Source organism: Gracilinanus agilis, chromosome 1 (assembly GCF_016433145.1).
Source record: "Gracilinanus agilis isolate LMUSP501 chromosome 1, AgileGrace, whole genome shotgun sequence".
In the NCBI taxonomy this organism is placed as follows: Eukaryota; Metazoa; Chordata; class Mammalia; order Didelphimorphia; family Didelphidae; genus Gracilinanus; species Gracilinanus agilis.
The window spans coordinates 641,579,341-641,602,376 of NC_058130.1; the positions used below are offsets into that span (position 1 = coordinate 641,579,341).

Here is a 23,036-nt window from a genome sequence, read left to right on the forward strand (position 1 = left end):
CCATATGGAATTGTCTAGAGAGAGACCAGATTGTCCAGAGAGGAATAAACTGGTGCAGGCTGTAAGATTGGAGGAAATCAGAGCTTTTATATTATAACCAACCTGTGTGTGGCCACTACACTTCCAATTTTGGGAGAACCAGTCAATCAATTAATCAATAAAGTTCCTTTTCTTCTTCTTCTTTTTTTAAATCAATGAAAACAATGAGTTTTATGTTGTGTAATTCTCCTCTTCCGTGAGAATAGGGAAGGATGACTATGCATTTCATTGAAATGTATGAGGCTCAGGAGGAAAGACAAATAAACAAATTAAAAATCTTCTCCAGTGGATGATGATCACACCTTGTGTTTTTACAGTAATAAACGACTCGTTGCTTTAGTGCCGATGCCAAATGACACACCGTTCCACACCCGCCGGGCCTACACCAGTGAGGATGAAGCCTGGAAATCCTACCTTGAAAATCCCCTGACAGCTGCCACCAAGGCGATGATGAGCATCAATGGAGACGAGGACAGTGCTGCTGCTTTGGGCTTGCTCTATGATTATTACAAGGTAGACGACTCGCTCCTCACTACTCAGCTTGTTTCCAGTTGTTGTTTTTTTTTTTTTTTTCTGTGCCACTATAAAGTTTATACTCCCCTTTTCTCCCCTGATTCCTTTGTGCTCATCATCCTGACCATAACTTCGTGTCTTAGAGCTGTCAGCTCTGTTTTTAAGAGTTTTGGAATAGAGCAATGATGCTCAACTCTGCTTGTGTGAAATCACAAGGTTTGTAGTCTGTATGGTTACAGTAGGAAAGTGCACTGGTTCTGAAGACAGAAAATCCCACCTTGGATATTTATCTTTTGGGTTTTTAATTATATTTATCATCTTTTTGGCTCGTTAAATTTGTTGGGATTCAATTTCTCTCTTTTTTTATTTCAAAAGAGGTACTGGGGCAAGAAAGCTTCTGAGTCTGTGGTTCTAGGGCTTCATTAGTCATTTCAGAAATCTCTTGTGACATAAATGTTATTATTTTTTTTAAAAAATCACCTCTCATAAATATGCCCTAGAGTACTTTTAAGAGAGAAGAAGGGTGTGCTATAAAGTCAGATATGCAAGGACAGACTATATAAACCACAAAAAGGCAACATCTGATGCAATTACAGAATGGGAACATTGGAAACTACTTTTAAGAAGTCCAAATCCTGCATTTTACAATGAGTGAACAGGTCCAGATGAGTAAAGCAACTTGCTGGGTTTTGTTTTTTTTTAATAGACAAGAGAAGTATTAACAAATCAGAAAAAGTATTTATAGGTGTTTAAGGAAGAGAGCTACATTGTAGGAGACATCCTACAGGCATTGCTTGAAGAATCGTTGGTTTGATCTTGGGATCCATAAATATAGAATGTAAGTAACTGGCTTTATGGGGCAGGTAGGCAATTCAGCGGACAGCATACCAGGCCTGGAGTCAGAAAGACTCATCTTCCTGAGTTCTAATCCACCCTCAGACACTTACCAGCTGTGTGACCCTGGGTAAGTCACTTAACTCTATTTGTCACAACTATAAAATGAGCCAGAGAAGGAAATGGTCAACTACTCCAATATCTTTGCCAAGAAAATCCCAATTTGGATAACAGAGTTGGACATGACTGAAAAATGACTAAACACGTGAGGAAGAAAACTGCATTATAGATATCCTTCAGGCATTGCTTTAAGAAACCTTGGCTTGATCTTGGGATCTATATGAGTAGGATGTAACTAGTTATATATTGTTAGTTTGGCAGGATATATTCACTTTAAACAAAGATAACATTGCTAATTATGTTATAGTTCTCTTATGGAATTAAAATAAGCTTTAGAGACCAGCCTCTAGAGCCCTAGACTATATTGCAAACTGATATTTTATTTGTGTACTACCTAACTCAACTCTCTTCCCAACCATAAGTTACACTCATTTTGCCCTCTGCATGTCTAGTCATAGCAAGTCTGCTATGCAATACATGCTCCAAATTATGCTAAGTCTTCTGCTCTCCTCACTCTGCAAATTTTTACCTCCTTTCCTTGGAGGAAAGTAATGTGATGAGAGAAAATTCAACAGTGTTGTGAATTGGATATTATGATTCCATTATAAAATTGCGTTTTAGAAGAGAAGCTTATTAGTCTTCCAAAAATGTTGAGGGGAGGCATTTTTGAACAAAAGATCTTTTTGTGCCCATTTCATACTCTAGTTTTTTTCTTATCCCACCAAAAGAACTGGATAAATATCTTTCTACCTTAATACCAAACATTTGTAATAGACCCATATACATGTATATTTATATTCACCTATATGCATAGTATAACTACTTAGGAGTTTATATTATGAGTGTATCAAAGTTATACATGGAATTTAATACAAAATACTGCTCTAAATTGTAGGTCATACTTTCTGAAAGAAATTATCTTTTCCATAATGAATAGACACTATTTGAGAACATTCCTGAAAAACAAAGATGATTTGGGATGTGATTTTTTTCCTGTGGAATGAAGGGTTTTAAATAAGAAAAAAAAATAGGATGCTTCAATTAGCCTAGTGCAGAAGCCTGTTTTTTTGTGCCAGACTTTCTTGTGCTCTAGAATTTTGTAGAAACTAAGTAGAGACTGAGATTGTGGGAAGGTGGCAGAGTAGGGCATGAAACTTCCTTGCCCTCTTAATACCCACCACAAATAACACAAAATTACTTCACAGAATCAATGCTAAAAAAGTGGCAAAAACAGGAGTCAGGGGTGAAGCTGAATAACCAGGGGCAACTCTTACTTCTCTGGCCTCAGTCCCAACCATGCAGGCCCTGAGGTCAGGAACAGAGCAAATAGAGTGAAATCCACAACTGACAACCTCACCTTGTTTGCTTAGTCCCAGGAGCCTGCCTCCCTGAGGATATCACTGGAATTTGCAGGCTAAGCTCTCTAGGAGGAGCTGTGTCTGCATCAGTCTCTGTTTCAGAGATCCCTGCTGGCCCACAGCTAAGGATTGAAGGAGTGGACACCATAGAGTCTACAGGTACCAGGCTCTAAAGGGCAGGAACCCAAGCCTTATTGCTAAAGAGAGACTTTGGGGACCTGAAGAGCAAGGACTAGATATGTGCTCTATTCAAGGCTGCAGACTAGGAGAAGAGGAGTAAGGAAGGAGTGCACACTGGTGAGTGTGGTTATTGAGGGTCTGGGGCCTATCAGTTGTGATCTCTTCCTGAAGAGTGGAGTCCCTGGCTGCTGCCACAGGGGGAAGTGGACTGTTTACTTGCACTTGCTGTGGGACAACTGCCTGTGGATTCTGGTTGGAGCACCTGAGGTCAATCACAAACTGGGGTTTGAGTGAGAGACTGGAAGTACATCTGACCCTAGACTATAAAAACTAGAATAACTAAAGAGAATTCAGAAAAAACACACACACACAAATTCTGGAACTTGAAATAACACAGTAGGAATCCTGGGACTCCAGCAAAAAAAAAAAGCCAATAATTAAGTTTATTGTCTTGGCCACTAAAACTTAAATAAATTAAAAATAATGAGCAAGTATCAATTGGGGAATGGCTGAACAAATTGTGGTATACAATGGTGATAGAATACTATTGTGCTGTAAGAAATGATGAACAGGATTTCAGCAAGAACTGGAAAGACCTACATGAATTGATGCAGAGTGAAATAAGCAGAACCAGGAGAACATTTTACATGGTAACAGCAATATTGTGGAATGATCAACTATGATAGACTTAGCTACTCTCAGCAGTAGAATGATCCAGGATAATTCTGAGGGACTTATGACAAAGAATACTATCCACCTCCAGAGAAATAACTGTGGGAGTTGCAATGAAGATGGAAGCATATGATTTTTTACTTGTTTATTTGTGGTTTTGTTTTGGGGTTTTGGTCTTATATGATTATTTACTTGCAAAAATGAATAATATGGAAATATGTTTTGCATGATAATACATATATAACCCAGTTTGAATTGCTTGCCAGTTTTGGGAGGTGGGAAGGAAGGGGGGAACACTTTGAATCATATAGCTTCAGAAAACTCATGTAGAAATTTGTTATTACTTATAATTGTTTAAAAAAATAAATTAAAATTAAATAATTAAAATTAAAAACATCATTAAAATAAAAAACTATTAAATAGCAAGCAAAGGAGAAAGAACTCAACTATCGATAGCTCTTATAGAGACAGACAAGATTTCAGCTCAAACTCAGAGAAAAGTGAAGTTAAAAACATCTACTTGAAAAACAGCAAAGAAATATAGTAAATGGCCACACACTCAAAAAGAGCTTTTGAAAGAGCTTTAAAAACACCTGAAAAACCGAATGAGAGAGGTTGAAGAAAAATTAGGAGAAAAAAAAGAGCAATGCAAGAAAATCAAGAAAATTATGAAAGATCACCCTAATGGACAGAGATCCAGAAATTTATGGAGGAAAATAATGTATTAAGAAATAGAATTGGACAAGGGGAAACTAATGATTTCCTAAGTCAATAAGAAATAATAAAGCAATTTCAAGAGAATGAAATAATAGAAGAAAATATGAAATATCACAGAAACAACTGATCTAGAAAATGTATCAAGGAGAGATAATACAAGAATAGTTGGACTCCTGGAAAGTTACAATAAAAAACCTTACACATTATTCTTCAAGAAATCATCAAGGAAAATTGTCCAGAAATTCTAGAATCAGAGGGTAACATAGAGTTTGAAAAAAATCCAGTGATCACCCCCTCAAAGAGATCCAGAGATGAAAATGACAGGAACATTATTACTAAATTATGTAGTTCCCAGGTTAAGGAGAAAATACTACAAGCAATAATAAAAAAGTGATTTTAATACTGTGGATCTTCAATCAGAATAACACAAAACTTTGCAGCTACAACATTGAAAGAATGCAGGGCATGGAAAATAGCATTTCCTAGAACAAAAGAACTAGGCTTATAATCAAGAATAATATCCGGTAAAGCTGAGCATAATTACAAAAGGTAAAAAATGGATATTTAGTGAACTAAAGGATTTTTAGCTGTTCTTGGGGAAAAAACCCAGAATTCAGCAGAAAATTTTATATAAAAGAAACATACAAAAGTAATGAAAAAATAATTAGAGGCAACTCAAAAAAGTCAAGTTGTTAAAAAATGTCTTCTATGACTCTTGGGAATGGCATTATTGCTTGGGCATTTATTGAATTTATTAAATATTTATTGAAGGGGCATTTATGGATGGAAGACTCAAGGTTGAGGTGAATGTAATGGAATGAGCTGAAACAGTAGTGGAATAGACCATGGAATATGTAGGGTGGAATGGCTATCTCATATAGAGGAGAAATGAGTGGAGGAATTGTCACAGAGAAGGGGAGAGCAGGGAAAAGGAGATGGAGGGCTGGAAGCGATAGAACTCTACTTTCATCAGACCCGGGATAAAGAGAGAATAACGTACACACCTGGAAGAGTAAAAATTTGCTTAACATAGAGAAACAGAAAAGAAGGAGAATGTGATAAGGAAAGGACTGGAAATCACCTTGGAGGGCTGAGGGAATAAGAGAAGAAAGGGTGGGTTAAGAGAAAGGAGGACAAGGGATAAGTAAAGGGAGGGAAAGGAGGAATATTTAGAGAGGAGTACATATCAAGAAGTAAGGGGTATGATGAGGTGATAAGGAAGGAACTCTTAGGACAAGGTAGGGGAGGGATTTTTAGAATCAAACTCATATCAAGAAGTAGGAAGGCACAATTGGGGACATAAGAAAGGGATTTTTGGAAAGTTGTATAGGATAAGAATTAAGAAGTAAGGGGGAAGGGACAAAGAGAGGGAATTTTGGAAAGGTGAACTAATTTGGAATTAAGAGGACAAGGGAAGAGGATAAGGAAGAAATTTGGGGAAAGGGTGTGAATTGGAAAGGTATTAATCAAAGGAAATTGGACATCTCTAATTGGACTTCTGAGGAGAGATATGGCAGGAAGAAAGGAGGAAGGGGACAAATAGTGAGAAGGAATGGAGTAGGTGAAATGCACAACTAGTAACTATGACATTGAGGTGTAAATGGGATAAATTCACCCATGGGAAGAAAATAGATTACTGAAAGGATAAAAAAATCAGGATCTGACAAAGTATTGAAACATACTGAAAATAAGAGACAAACAGAGTGAAAGTGAGGGGGTGGATTAGAATATACTATTCCTCAGTTGATCCAGAGAAGGTAAGAGTAGCACTCATGATCTCTGATAGAGTTGGAGCTAAAATATGGATATAATTGGAAGGGATGAACAGCATAACTATATTATGTTGGGGACTACTATGGATAATGAAGCATTATTGGTATTAGACCTGTATGCTCTAAGAGTTTAATAATATTCAGATTTTTAAAGAAAAAACTAAATGAGATATAGATGGAAATAAATAACAAAATAATAATGGCAGCAGACTTTAATTTTCCCTTCTCAGAACTAGATAAATCTAACCAAAAAAAGAAAAGAAAAGAAAAGAAAAATAAAAAGAAAGAAAGAAAAGAAAAAAGTTAAGGAGAAGAATAGAATATTAGATGAGTTAAATATGATAGATATCTGGAGAGCACCCCTCCCACCTCCCTGGCCATACACATGTCTGCATGAGGCTAGTAGTAGATCTAAGCTTGAGCAGACACATAATCCAAATGTAGTTTCTGGTGGGACAACAATGATCTAGAGAGCATAAGTATTATGCAAAGGTCTTATTTTAACACTTATCATACTCTATAGGTGATCCTGTATTCCTGAGGGGTTGTGGCATTGGAACAAATCCACTGATATGATCAAGCTGGAAAGACTTGGTTTTAAAAAGAGTATGGTCCTGGCAACATATTATCTGGCTCTTGAAAAATCCCACCTATTAGTCCTAGTTCTAGAATATGTATAACTTCTATCATGATTCCCTCAAATTTTCTCTTTTCCAGACTAAATATCCCTAGTTCAAATCTAAACAACATGTATTCATTTAGTGCCTATATGTGAGGGGCTGAACATAGAAATGCAAAATAGAAAAACAATGCCTGACCTCATAACCCTTACATTACATTAATATAATCTGAATTGGGGGCAGCTGGGTGGTTCAGTAGATTGAGAACCAGGTCTAGAGATGGGAGGTCAGGCTAATGCATCATAACTTAAGGAGGACAGGAACACTAACAAGAAGATCCAGAAAGACTTCCCCTAGCAGGTGGTACTAAACTTTCAAGAAAGCAGCATTAAGAGAAGGAGTAGCACTCACTACCCTTTGAGAGACCACTTATACAATGGCACCAAGATGGGAAAAAATAGCAAATATTAGCACTTTTAATATATTATCTCATTTAAAGCTCATAACAGTCTTGTGAGCTTGGTTCCCCAGGTATTATCATTATCTCTATTTTATAGTTGAGAAAATTGAGTTTTATAGAATTTGAGTGATAGTCACTCCAGAGGCAGGATTCGAATCCAGGGCTTTTTTTTTTAAAGGTTTAATTAGATATCATTTATTCTTAGATTTTCCCTTGAATCACTCTCCCAATTCCACCTAAAAATCTATCCCTTATACCAAAGAATATTTTTAAAAGTGGAAGAAAAGAAAAATTATTCAGCAAAACCAATCCATTATATTTTTAAAAATCTGACTTTAAATGAACGCAATGTTCTATATGAGTGAGAACCTCCCTTTCCACCACACCTCTTTGTGTCTCTGCAAAGGAGTGGTAGGAGATATCTTCTTATACAATTCTTTTGGGACAAGTTTATGCCTTCTAATTTTGCAACATTCTTTTTAAAATTTGTTTTCTTTTGTGATTATTTTTCCATTCACATCATTGTGATCAGTATATAGATTGTTTTGGTGACTCTGCTTCATGTTTTACTAGTTATACCTGTGCATATATGTAAGTACATTTTGCTTTTGCAAAATCTTTTCAATTCTATGTAATATAGTTTATATCTGTAACTCATAGCTGCAAAATATAAGATTTGCTTCTCTGCTATTTTTGGGGGATGTGAGGGTGGTATGATCTCTCATATTTAGGATGCATGTATGCATTTTGAATTTATTGTGGAATATTTGTTGGTCTGAGCCTTATTTTTTGGCTAGTTTTCCATTTTTCCCAAATAGGGAAGTAGTCCAAATAGGGAATTATTTCCTAAATAATTTATGTTTTTGGAATTTGAATATTGGGTTATTTAGTTTCATTATTTCCAGTTCTTTCTTATTTGGTTTGCACCCAATGATCAACTTTTTACTTTTTTAACCAATACCAAATGGTTTTGACCCAAGTTTTCTTAACTCCCAAATATAGCACCCTTTCCAATATACCAGGAACAGCAAGTAGAACAGTTTGGTTACAACACAGAATGTATGAAGGAGAGTAATATGAGACATATCCAGACAGGTAGGCTGAAACCATATTGTAAATCTTTATATGCCAAACAGTGGAGTTTGTATTTTATCCTGGAGTCAGTGGGGAGCCACTGAAGCTTCTTCAGTAAAAGGAAGACATGATCAGTCCTATGATATGTGGAGGCAGATGTGTGGAGGATGGATTTATTAAGGAAGAAAGACTAAATTCAGGGAGACTAGTTAGGAGGTTAGTGCAATAGTTCAGGTGAGACAAGATGAAGGCTGGAACAAGACTGATTCAGGTTATCTGAGTGGAGAGGAGGGGACAGATAAAAGGTGTGATGTGGGTGTAGAATAAAAAAAGTTTTGACAATTTGGCGATTGATTATTTTTTTAACTCCTCATGTTCCTGGTCTACGCTATTGGAACCATTAGCCATTTTACTCATAACTACTTCAATTATTGTCTCATGTAGAGGAATCCCAAAGGTATATACCAGCTTTACTCTCTTACCTAAGCCCCGTCCCACATTTCCAACTACCTGTTGGATATCTCCACCTGGATATTGGCATATCAATCTCAATATCTGCCAGCGAGAACTCATCATTCCCCCCCCCCCCCCCCAAATCTGAACCACCTCAATTTTCTTATTTCTCTTTGCTTTTCTTTTAATTTTCCCTCTTAATCCTTTCTTCCGGAAAAGGAAATTTGTTTTTCTTGTCATTATTTCTTCTTTGATATTTTCTTACCTCTTATCTCTCCTCTCCTTTCTAACCCTGTTTTCTTCCCTGTTAAATTCAATATACTTCTACAACAAAATGAGTGTGTACATTCAACTCTCCTTTTTCCACTTCAGAGAAGAATGAGGATCATCTAGTGTCCACTCTCTACCTCCACTTTTTTTCATATCTGTATACTCTTCTTCTCATTCACCTCAACTTTAAGAAATGTCAGTGTCTTTACTCTCCCTTTTGTCCTGCAGATATCATTATCCTCTTAGTCAGACAATCCTTTATGTACATGCTGCTCAGGAGCTAAGAAAATTAGCCTGGTGAAGAGAAGACATAACACATATCTAAATTTTTGAAGGGATGTGGAAGAGACATGTGCATTTGTTTTGCTTGACTTCACAGGGCAGAACTAGAGCAATGGATGGAAATTTTAAGAAGACAATTAAAGGCTTAAAATAGGAAAATTTCCTAATAATTAGAATGAATGAGTGAAACAGAGGGGCAGAGTTCCTTTAAATTCTGCCTTTGCCAGACTTTATCTGCAGTGAATATACATTTATACACAAAGATATGCTGGCAATGTTTAACGAGCAGCTCTCTGAATAAAATGTACATATGACATACTTCTACATTTAGTTTCCATCATGTTCTGGACAATCAAAAAAACAATGAATGAAGATTTGTCAGTTTCTGAGATATAAATGATGACACTGAAAGTCTAACAATAAGCTCTGGAGAACCAGTTTTATTTGGTTCTAGCACACTGTTTTGCATATAGCATAGTTGGAGAAGAATATTAATAAGCTGGAGATTGTACAGAGAGCAAAATGAAAGAGTGATGAGGCTTTTGATCAATATCTTATGAAGATTAAATGAGGGAGCTGGGTGAACTCATCCCAGGAAAGATAAGATTCAGAGTGGATATAATTGTTATCTAAGTACTGTATTTGGAGGGTTATTATGTGGAGGAGGGACTAGACTTGTTCTATTTGGTTCTGTAGGAGAGATCCAGGAGTAATTGGTAGAAGAGAACAATGTAGACTTAATGTCAGGAAAAATTTACTAACAATTAGAGCTATCTAAAAGTGGAAAGAGCTAATTGGAGAGGTGGTGGGTTCTTCTTCCTTGGAGATCTTCAAGCTGGACCACACCATTTGTCATGTGTATTCTAGAGGGGATTCCTTTTGTTTATGGATTGACCTTGATGGCCTCAGGAGTCCCTTCTAACTATTAAATTCTGAGATTCAGTGATTCTTAGAAAGCTTTTAATCTTTCTGAGCTTCAGTTTCTTCACTTTGTAAAATGAAAAAGTCAGATCAGATGACCTCTATTAAGTCCACCTTCAAGTTCTATATGAATAAAAAGAGAATTATATTTTATTATATTTATAATTGTAATTATTGTATATTATTATAATTACAAAATTATAATACAAAATATATATTTATAATAAAATTATATTTTATTAACAATTCATTTTTGAGTTTAAGTCTAAAAATTCAAAGATATTTTTGACCTTTTTGCCTTTAATGAAGAACCTATCTTACTAGATGTCTGATTGCATAAAGAAGATGAGCATCTTAATTGGGCCTGAAAAGAGAAATGACTCCTTAAAATATAAATTCGAGGATAATCTTAAGAAATGACACCATTTCATTCTATAAACTCTGAATTTTGCCAAGGAAGAGAACAGATTGTTTATATAAAATGTAAATGGCCATAAAACTCTTTATTTTCTGTTCAGATGGACACAATGAATCCTTCTAAAATATAGGAGCACATCATGTACAAACTTAATACATTTCCATAAATTGTTAATTCGTTATAATGTATTTTGTTGGTTTTTGTCAGCATTGGCCTTTGTGCTTCTCTTACTCTAGTCCATGGTTCCCAAACTTTTTTGGCCTACTGCCCTCTTTCCAGAAAAAATGTTACTTAGCCCTCTGGAAATTAATTTTTTAAAAATTTTAATAGCAATTAAAAGGAAAGATAAATGCACCTATGGCCATCACCGCCCCCCTGGATCGCTGCAGCACACACCAGGGGCTGGTGGTGCCCACTTTGGGAATCACTGCTCTAGTCAATCACATGGAGTACTACTTCAGTTTTTTTTTTAAACAAGAGGAATGAAAGTTATATGTTAACTTATTAATTTATTTATCAATTCATTTGTTTTCAATTAGCATATATTTTCTTCTCCTTTCCACTCCCCCCTTGCTCAGTTGAGGAATAAAGAAAAACAAAATCTTATTACAAACATGCATAGTCAAGCAAAACAAATTTTCATACTGGCCACAATAAAAAAAAACAATGTCACAGTTTGCATTCTGAATAAGTTCTTCACCTCTCCATTAGGGAGCAGGTAGCATGTTTTGTCAGAGTTCTCTGGAGTTATGATTGGTCATTATACTAATTAGAGTTTATAAGCTTTTCAAAGTTGTTTGACTTTACAATATTGTTTTTGGATAAATTATTCCCCTGGTTCTGCTCATCTCACTCTGTATCTGTTCAAGCTTCTCTGAAACTTCCCAAGTTTCTCTGAAACTATCTCCTTCATCATTTATTACTGCAAATTATATTCCATTAAATTGATGAGCACTCCACTCTAGATTCTAATTCTTTGCCACCTTAAAAATATAAATATTTTTATACATTATTAGAGTTTTTTCCCTTAGGTTTAATTCCTCCCTTAATCTATTCTATTACAAATTCCTTGTTCTCCTTTCCCCACTTTCCCACATGTTTCCCTGTTCAGTAAAATGTATCTCTGCCCAGTTCTCGGTGTGTGCATGTGCGTGTGTGTGTATTCTTAATTAGTTCAGATGAGAGTAAGGTTCAAGTGTCCATTGCTCCCCTAATCCTTTCATCTTTGTTTGTATAGACTTTTACTTGTATACTGTATTCCAGTTATGTGAGATAATTTTCCTCAGTCTTTCCCCTTACCCCCTCCTCAGTGTATTCTTCTTCTTTTACTTTTTCTGTTCTTTTTTTTTACAAAAGATCATTAATATATAATCATTTTTTAATCCTTACTTTCTATCTTAGTAATAACTCTAAGACGGAAGGGCAAAAGCTAGTGACTTTCCCAGGGCCACATAACTAGGAAGTGTCTAAGACTAGATTTGAACCCAAGTCCTCTGGATTCTAGGTTTGACTCTGTCTACTGTTCCACCTAGTTGCTTCTACACCTTCTTTCTAATTAGACTCCTTCTATGTCCTCTAGCATTCAGAGTGGTTCTGTGTATTATTTCATATTAAAATGTAAGCTGTTTATCCTGGTTTAATTCATTCATTTTCATCTTTTTTTTCTTGATTCCTGTTTCATTTCAAAGTGTCTGCTTAGCTCTGGGCTTTTCATCAGGAGTTCTTGGAAGGAATTCTTAACCTTTATACTTACCCAGATCTGTCTTGATTCATCCTTAGTCCATCTGAGCCTCAAGATAGGGAAAGAAATTGCCATCCTACCCTGTATCAAATACAAAGGCGATGATTTTATAATTGGAAGGAAACTTGGAGGTCACCAACTACAAATCATTTTACAGATGAGGAAACTGATGAGTGGGATGAAGAAGTAATTTGTCCAATGTCACAGAATCAGAGAATTTCAGAGTTGACAAGAGCCTCAGAGCTTATCTAGTAAAACCTAAACCTGAAAAAGAATTCCTTCTTACAACAAACCCAACTTTTGTTGGACACCTCCCCCCCCCCTCAATGAGAGGGAATCGACTGTCTCTAAAACAATCCCTTAAGATTTTGGATAACTCTCCCCACCACTCCCATCCCTACATGAGGCAACTTAAGAATCCCTCCTGTACTACTATACTGAAGCCTTCTTTTCCTTTCCCAATGGGCATGGGCCAAGCTCCCCTCCATTAGGAGGAGATATGATGGCCCTGGGAATTATTGTAATCCACCCCACTGGGGTACTCCTCTGGAGACTTATTGCCACATCGACGTTAGCCCTTTAGCAACTACTCCGAGTTGGGCCATCCCACCATCTATAAATACTTATTGTGTCATTTCATCCGTATTTCTCCATTTACTAGAGCCACTCATCAAAGGTCATTTAGTAAGTAGCAGAGGTGGAATTTAAATCCTAGTCTTCTGACTCCAAATCTAGTGGGTCCTTTGGATATATAATTTTGGGGAATTGCAGTATCACGATGATTGTCATGTTAGCTTTATGGTCATGATCAGATACTGCTTTTCCCCTTTATTCCTGATGATCGGATATACTGACAACAGACCATGGTAGTATACAGCCACTGCTTGATCCAATACGGTGTAAACTGGAGGTGTATTTGACTAAGACTTTTTTTTTTTTTAACTGAACTTGTGATTTCATCAGTCTAGGGAGCTGCCAAGTGAAGAACAAGAACTTCTACCAATTTATTTTAGGATCTTCTCTGAAACTTGTCTTATAGAGTTGCTCAGAGTCCTAAGAGGTTAAGTGACTTGCAGGTATGGGTTAGAGGTGAGATTAAAATACAAGTTCTCTCGACTTCCATTCTCTATCTAACACATCACAGTCTTATAAGAGATTAATGTACATTTAATATAGAAAATAGACTTTAACTCTTTTGGTTGAAAATATTAAATATATTAAAACAATACATATTTAATATTTAATAATAAAATAATGTTGATAGTAAATATAAAACATTAATATACTTATTGAATTAAATAAAAGGCACAATTAATGCAAACTACCCCCCCTTTTTTTTTAACAGGGCTAGGCTCGTGATTTCATTAGAATTATAAACTTTGGTTAGGAAACCTGCTTACTAAGACAGATGGGCTACATATCTGCAATTTATAGTCTTAGAGAATTGCTGGGGAGCACTGGGAAAGGTTGTGTCCAAGGTCAGACAAGCCAGTTTGTGTCAGAGGTGGCACTTGAAGCCCAGACATATTTCTTGAATGCCAAAACAGCTTTCCAAAAGAAATGACTAGTTACTACATTTAAAGATACTACTTTGAGAAAAAAGCAAAACAAAACTTTTAACAATAAATATTTAACAGAGTTGTGGTTGTCATCCAGTTGTGTCAGACTCTTTGTGATCTCATTTGGGGTTTTCTTGGCAAAGGTACTAGATTGGTTTGCCATTTCTTTCTCCAGCTCATTCTATAGATGAGGAAACAGGCAACTAGGGTTATGTGACTTGCTGAGGCTCATACAGCTTGTAAGTATCTGAGACCAGATTTGAATTCAGGAGGATGAATGTACTCTTCCTAAGTAAGAATAGACCTTGTACTCTATCCACTGCATCATCCAGCTGCCCCTACTTAACATAATAAACTTATCTTAAACAGTAAGTATACCTTATCCATTGTCTTTACTTTTCCTAGTTTTCTAATTTTTTATACTAGTTTTTAATTTTTTCCTAGTTTTTCCTAGTATTTTAATTCTCATATTGATCTTGATTAGAGCAGTTCCTTATATCCATTGTCTCCCTGAGATTGTACATAATCCTGGACCTCAGACTGAATTGATGTTCAGTCTCCAGGACAGCAGCTTCTCTTACTTCTGTTGGCTGTGACTTTTTCCTTGCTCAGGTTAATTAAAGGGAAAGACATAGTTTTTATTTCTAGTGTACTCTCAAGTAGGTAAAAAGTTTTCTGTTTCCATTCTCTTCATGAGACAAAAGAAGAAAAAGAGATGTAAAGTAAGCTCCTTCTTTTTCAAAATCGTTTTCAATGATGCTTTTTACGTTCTTTTAAATGTCATTTTGGGGCAGTTAGGTAGCATAGTGGATAACATGCCAGACCTGGAGTTGGGAGGCCCTGGGTCCAAATCTGCCCTAGCTGTGTGACCTTGTGCAAATTTACTTAACCCTGATTGCCTAGCCCTTGTCACTCTTCTGTCTTAGAGTTGATGCTAAGCTAGAAGATAAGGGTTTTAAACAAACAAACAAATAAATAAATAAATGTCATTTCAATAGAACCTCCCCCCTTTTGCTTCCTCCCCCTACCGTGAACTCTTCCTTGAAACAAAGAAAAGCAGCTGAGCAAAACCCAAAGCCACTGACCAGCAACATTCTGCCTTTTGAGTCTTCTACCCTCCCCTTTCAACCAATCAATAATCAGTAAACATTTATTGAGCACCTACCATGCTACTAAGTCAAATGGTAGTATGCAGAAGTGGAAAGTGAGTATGATTGTGAGACTGGAGATTCAGGTTTAAATCTTGGCTTTGACTTTCTAGTTGTGTGGCTGAAGGCAAAACTTGGAACTTCCTTGAACCTTTGTTTCTTCGTCTGTCAGATTGGAATAAAAATAGCATCTGCCTTATAGTGTTGTTCTAAGGTTCAAATAAGGTAATGCATGAAAAGTTCTTTTTAAACCTTATGGGACTTTATAATATGACTTATAATTTTAATATATAATATATAATGTAATGTAATATGACATAATATAATATAACAGAATATAACAGAATATAGCACAATATAATACAATATAATATATAATGTGATATGCTATTTAATATAATATAATGTAATGTAATGTAATATAATATAATAATGTTTCTTCTTCTACCACCACCACCACCATCATTATCATTATCATTACCACTACCACCATCTCCACTACCACTACCACTACTACTATTACTACTACTATTACTACTACTACTACTACTGCTACTGCTACTGCTGCTGCTGCTGCTGCTGCTGCTGCTACTGTTACTCCTCTTTCCTCTCATTCTCCTCCTCGTACCACCTGGACCACCATTACTACCACCACCACCACTGCTACCACAATGTTTTTTACAGGGTTGTTATGAGGCAAATGTTTTATAAACCTGAAGGCTATAGAAACACAAGTTATTCATTTCAGTTTCCTGCTTCCTCTCAATTCCATGACAGCCTTCCCCATTTCATAGTTGTTTTGGTAACAAACATAGAGACACACCATTAGAAAACTAGAAAGCCTGGGTTTCTCTCTTTGGCTTGAGCTTAGCCATGGTGCCCCGTGCCTCCGACTCCTTCCCTCTCTTTGCCAAAAACCAGTCAATCAATAGATATTTATTGAGTTTCTACTATATGCAGGGCAGTGTTCTGGAATCATAAGGAAGATGTGTTAGTAAGGGGTGGTAGAATTCTTAGTCCCTTCCCTTAAAGATAGTTGACAGTCTATTTGGGGAGGCAAGACATCTAGAAATAAAGGGAAAACTAGTGATGCCAGGCCATCTTTTATAAGAGCCAAGAGAGTCAAATCCATAGTAAGTGCTGCCATAAGAATTCTGAGAAGGGAGAGACTACAGAAAAGCTCTTACAGATTACACACTAAAGTTTTTTTTTTCTGGTGCAAAATAGCTTGACTAGGACAGGGTGGATACAGAGACAACCCTAAACCTTAATTGCTTCTAGACTAGCAAGAAGTAGTCAAAGAAAGATCTCTCTCCTCTCCATCTCCCCCTCCCTTCTGACTCTCTTTCTTCCCCTCTTCTATGTCTCTCCATTCTCTATTTCTGTAGAAAAGGGTCATGGGAAAACTTGGTCTTGCTATTTGTTGAATTAAAAAAGAATGGAAGAGAGGAAGCATCTCTTCCTGGATACGTACTCTAACAAGAGTTATGAGTGGGTCCAAGCCAAATGAACTGTCTAGATTTACTATTCACTCTCCCCTTTGCTCCCTTCTTCATTCTGAAGCTTCCAAGGGAGGTGGCCAACGGGATGGGGGAAGATTAACAGGAGAGAAAATTCAGGCTCAAAAATGCAAAGTTGTCCAAGATGGCAAAAAGCCATCTTTGGGTAGCTAGTTGACTGCTGCAACTACCTAGTTGCACCTAGCACTGTCGTGCTTGTAGACTCCTAATAAGCCAGCCTGATTTCTAGTTGAGTGATTTTGGTCTAAAGAAAGCTTCATATTTTTCCTTGCTAGATTCTAGCTTCCAGGGTTATATGTGACCTCTATTAAATGCCTGACTAATCAACGATATCATTCACAGGTTCCTCGAGATAAAAGGTTGCTCACTGTTTGCAAAGCTAGTGACAGTCAAGAAGATCAAGATAAAAGGTAAGGAATGATCTTATTATTTAATAAGACATAATTCTCTGTGTGTAATGTAGATTATATACATATAGACATCCTGAGACTAGAAATCCTCAAGCAGAACAATAAGGGGCTTAGAGATTATTTAGTCTACCCTAATGATTAAAAAAACTCTAAAAAGCTATATTAAAAATTTTCAATTAAGAAAAACACATAATTTTCTCCCTCTCACTTCCCCGTCTTCCAAAAAAAAAATCAGGCCAACCCCAAAACCAAAAATCCTTTTAACAAATATGCAAGAGCAGCTTGGTGGTACAGTGAATGGAGGGCTGGGCTTATAGTCAGGAAGATTCATTTTCCTGAGTTTAAGTCTGGTCTCAGACACTTACTAGAGTCACTTAACTCTTGTTGCCCCAGTTTGCTCATCTATAAAGTGAGCTGGAGAAAGAAATGGCAAATCATTTCATTTTCTTTGCCAAGAAACTCCAAATCAGATTATGAAGAGTCAGACATAACTGAGAAATGACTGAATGACAAACAAGTATGCAATGTCAAGCAAAAGTAATTTTTGTTTTGGTCACATCTAAAAAATTATGTCAGTTTCTGAGTCCATTATCTCTTTATTGAGAGGTAGGTAGCATATTTCATCATGAGTCCTTTAAATTCATGGTTGATAATTGGGTCGATCAGCATTCTTAAGTCTTTCAGAATTGTTCATCTGTACAATATTAATTGTTATACCATAAATTATACTTCTCATTCCCCTGTACAATACAAGTTTTCCCAAATTTCTCTAAATCCGTTCCTTTCATCACCTCTTACAACACAACAATGTTCCATTTTATTTGTTCATATACCCTACATGTTTCAAGCATTCCCTCAGTTGAAAGGCGCCCCCTTTCTTTCCAGTTCTTTGCCACTAGAAAAATAACTGCTATAAATATTTTTGTACTCTGAACATTTTACTGATGAGGAAGCTAAGGCACTAAAAAAGAATGAAGGGCTTGCCTCAAGATATGCACTAATTCAGTGGCAGATTTAGGAGCAGAATTCAGGTCTCAGTTTCTTTTCTAGTTCAATATTCTTTTAGCTATATTTTAACCACACTTAAGGAACTTTTGATCCATATTAATTGAAAATCACAGCATTCAATTGAAAAAGGCACTCGAGAGAAGAACAGGGATTAGAGATCTGTTCTTTATTTTTCTTTTTTCTTTGGAAATGAAACTGGCCACTTAAATGGAGGGAGGGAATGAAAAGCTTTCTTGACCCAAAATATCTTTCTGTCTTCCCTGCTACATGAGATTATCAGGATTAGCTTCAGGTCTAAAAAGGGTAACATATCAGTTGGGATTAGGTTATCTGAATTCTCCATTATTATAAAAGGAAGACTGAAGGAACAGGACATTGCCTGGAAAGAGTATTGCATTTGGAATCAAAAGGCTTGGATTCAAGTCCCAACTTTGTGATGAACAATTTTTATGGCCTCCAGCAAATCAATTCACTTCTCTATGCCTCAGTTTCCTCATCTGTAAAATTGAGATTAGACTGGATAGTCTCTCTTCCAGTCCTAAATCTATGATCTCAGGATGAAGAGGAGGGAAAATAGGTTGAGATCATTTAGTTTCTATTGCTTCCTGGACTTGAGGGAGATGCTTCAGTGTCTGGGAGTGTTGGGCTTCTTAGAAACCTGGGAGGGCACTGAGAGCCTCTGTGGAAGGTGAGAGAAGCAGGCAGTGAGCACTGAGTTAGAATGGAGGGGTACCAAAAGCAAACTTCACTTATTTCACAATTTTATCTAGATGTAGGTTTGCTTCCAATATAACACCTTCATAGTATTTTCATTTCTACAGAGAGCAGGTCTCTCAGTAATACTCAAAGACCCCTTTCCACCAAACCTCAGCTATTGTGATTCAGAATGACCATTCTGCCCTGTTGAATATCCTGCCTATGACAGTGTGTGGACTCTCTGAATCTGATTCTCCTGCTCTATTTTGAGTTTTTGTGTGATCATGCTTCCACTCGAAACATAACACTGAAGACAAATCACTTGCTCTGGTGGCACAGTGGATGGAGTGCCAGGACTGACGTCAGAAAGACTCATTTTCCTGAGTTCAAATCTGGCCTCAGTCACTTATCAGCTGTGTGACCCTTAGCAAGCCACTTCACCTTTTTGTCCCAGTTTCCCCACTATAAAATGAACTGGAAAAGGCAATGGCAAGCCAATTATCTTCGTCCAGAAAACCCCAAATGAGATCATGAAGAATTGGGCATGACTGAAAAATGACTCAGTAACCACAACAACAAAACCTTTTTTGAGTTTCATGTTAGGGTCAAGGTTGGCATGCTTTCCTGCCAATCGATCTATATTTTTTAAGCCTATCCCAAATGAACCACAATCTGCTAAACCCTTGCACTTAGACTTAGCATTGAAGGGTTAGAAAAAGGATATATTTTACAAGTCTTGATTATGGAATAGTAGGAAAATCCCAAATCCATGGATTTAAAGTTAGCCATCATGAGTTTGAGTCCACGTCCCATCACTTGCAAGAAGTTTAGCCTTTCCAGAATTTCTTCTGGAAAATGAGGACCAAAATGAGATGATTTACAGGACAATACTTTATAAGTCAAAGCACCATAACAGACATAAGGTGGATCATTGCTAATGGAGAAGAGGAGTGATTTTTATCCATCCCTAATTTCTTGTATATTATTTAAAAGTATATCAGTGACAACAATTCAATTGTAATTATTACTTGGATCTTTAGAGTCGAAAATTTTGTAATGTCAGGATTGGAGGATGAGACCAACGCTACTGTATTTTGAACTTTGTAGAGTGAATAGAGAGCCAGACCCAGAGTCAGGAAGATCTAAATTGAAATCTGACTGTAGACATTTCCTTAGTTGTGTGACTCTGGGTAAGTCACTAATTCCCTGTTTGATAAAGTTTCCTCATCTATAAAGGGAGGATAATAATAGCACCTACCTTTCTGGGTCGTTGTGAGGATCAGATGAAATAATAATTGTAAAGTGCTTAGCACAGTGCCTGGGCACATAATAAGTGCTATATAAATGTTATCTATTATATTACTTTCATAGGACTATAGTTTGGGAGCTGGAAGAGAACTTAGGGGCCTCCTAGATTAACCCCTTTATTTTATAGATGAGAAAATTGATGTTCAGGGATTGCTAAAGTGTTATACTTGTTATGTTTAAAAATGATAAAGGCTGATATTAAGAGGAAAAGTAATATTTTAATTAAGGCCATTGTTGGTTAAAAAATATATAAGACCACATACTCAAGGTCACAATTCTTATTACAATGGACTTTTATGTAGTTCTTATTTTTTAGAGAATATGGTTTGCCCTACAGAAGCAAGGTGTATTATAGAGTGGATAGCATGTTGAATTTGGAGGCAGAAGAGACTTGGGCTCACATCCCACCTTTGACACAAGCTATGTGACCACTAACAAGTCAAGTTCTCTGAGTTTCCATTTCTTCATCTGTAAAAAAGGCATATTATAACTACAGTCTCTGTGTTGCAGGATTGTTGTATGACTCAAGCGAATTAATTGGAGAATATTGTTTTTCCAATTCTAAAATTTGCTTTATAAGTGTCAGTAAAGATGAATCCATTTAATAATGGGTGATAATCATAATAGGATTTTACATTATAACTATTTGCATATTGAAGTCTCTTTTTGTTAAAATGTCAGGAAATTGGAGAGATATGGTTCCACTTTTGAAAAATAGGAAGTATAATACTCCATTTCTAATGCTTTATTTATTTTTAATGTTTTATTGATGTTCTTTCCTTTTTAAACTATCAATATCACTTCCAAATATCTCTTTTCCCCCAATCATTGATTCCCCCCATGAAACTGAAAATTTAGTCAATCAAAAGAAATCTCCATGCTGATCTTGTTTTGAATGTAAGCCTCATTCCACCACTTTACAGATAGTTAGGGGATGTGATTTACCATCATGTCCTGCAGGTCATAATTGGACACTTCATCTATCTGAGTTCTGAATTTTTTTCCAGTGGCCGTTGTGTAGATTGTTCTGGCTCTGCATTGGTTTAAGTTATTTGTCGTTTCTATGACACAATAACATTGCATTGCATTTATCAACTGTTTTTTAAATTCTGACATTCCCCATTTGGTGAGCTAATGCCCTTTTTTACTCTTTGTTATTATAAAAAAATGCTTAGTTTCTTTTATTCAGCTGATGTGTAGGACAATTTTTATTTCTGTCCCAGGTAAGTCAGCACATTCAAATCATCCCAGTTCTAACAACCCTCCTTTCAAATGTCTTCCTGCAGGTTCCTGGTGTGGGCTTCTAGAAGTGGCTAGTGATGGTCTAACCTTTTATTTATTGAGCATAGTGGTTTCTGTTTCTCTGGATCCCTGCTTCTTCACAAATTCAAGGAAATCTGCTTAAATAGATTTAAAAAAATTAATTGACTAAGTAAGGAATTCTGGGGAAAGGCAAATTTGAAATGTCAAAGCAAACTTCACACAAATGGAGACCAAAGAAATAGCCCTTTTAGGATTTTTAATGAAAGTGGGCAGTCTGGAATATATAAGCAGAGAAAATGAAGGTTAGGCTTATCCACGTCCTGGTATGGTCTGTGGAAAAGATGGTCAGCTGTGGGGAATGTTTGGGCAAATCCAACCTGAACTTGTTTCTACATGGTGCATGCAAAAATGGAGGTTGGGCAGGTTTGTGCTTAATTTCTTCAGTGTAGACAGTTCCTTGAGGCTTTTGGCTCCAGCTATCCCATTTGACTGTCTCTTTTGATCAGATTAGATGTGTGCTTTTCCACATCTTCATTAAGTACTATGTAGTTACAGCCCTAATAAGTCACATTAGTGAAGAAGCTTGACTGTTTCCAGAGACATTAGATTAAGATATTAGTTGTTAGGATAGATTGAGTTAATGTTTGTAAAACACTTAGCAATGTAGTGCCTGGAACATAGGAGCTTAATAAATGCTTGTTGAACAAGAGCTCAAATTCTTAGGGGATAAATAATTTGCTCACAAGGAATCACCTACAAGATAGATGCAATGTAAGTGAGAAGCAATATCAGAAAGAAGGTGCAACAGGTGGAGGGGGAGGTACAGACTGGGAAAGACCTCTTGCTAAATTTTGATTTGAGTTAAATTTTGGAGAAGGCTGGAAAAGCCAGGCAAAAGCAGTGATAAGGAAGAGCATTTAAGGTATGGAGAGACTCAATGAAAGACACTGAGTGTGTAGTGGGGAATAATAGCAAGAAGACCAGTGTTTCTGAATTGTAGAGAATGTGAACTAAATCATAAGAAAACTGGAAAGATAAGGGAGCCCATTGTGAAAGACTTTAAATCTTACTAGCCAAAGGATTTTATTGTTGATCTTGGAAGTAAGAGGGAGCCCCTGGGTTTTATTGAACTGGGGAATGATGTGGTCCTGCAGAGGATACATAAATGAATAAGAAAGATATGGCCCCATAGCCCTCAAGGCATTTAAATTAAGTGGGGCCAATAAGACAGGGATGCAAATAAGTGTAATATAGATTAGAATATGGGTGGAGTGTAGGAGTGGTTGGAAAATGTGCTATAAGAAATTCAGGAAGGGAGAAGTATTTTCTAGTTAGGGGATTTGGAAAGGCTTCATGAAGTAGATGGCACTTAATTTGGTCAGCCTGATAAAACATTAATTTGCCTCCCATATTTCTCAGCATTTATGAATAGTTCGCAGAGAAATAAAAATTCTTGGTGGTTAAAATAAAACGTGCAAATAAATGCAGTTGACTACCAACAGTTTTCTCCAGTTATCTCTTTGCTTCCATGCTTTGCTATTGGTTTATCCCTCATACCCAAAGGCTTACATTGAGGCTTACTTACCTTTATCAGTCCTTTCCTCCCTCTCCATACCAATTATATCTGAGATCTATGAGATCCTTCCTGATTTAAACCTTATTGCTTCATCTCCCCAGACT

At 36.5% G+C, this 23,036-nt stretch overlaps 1 protein-coding gene across 1 annotated transcript in view; it reads left to right on the top strand.

Moving 5' to 3' along the window:
- Positions 1-363: 363 nt before the first annotated feature.
- GRHL2 (grainyhead like transcription factor 2) overlaps positions 364-23,036 on the top strand; it is a 165,395-nt gene continuing 142,722 nt past the window's right edge. Inside the window, 2 exon segments of the mRNA XM_044683986.1 lie at positions 364-552; positions 17,014-17,081. Coding sequence (XP_044539921.1) covers positions 385-552; positions 17,014-17,081 — 236 coding nt within the window. The 5' untranslated portion in view covers positions 364-384.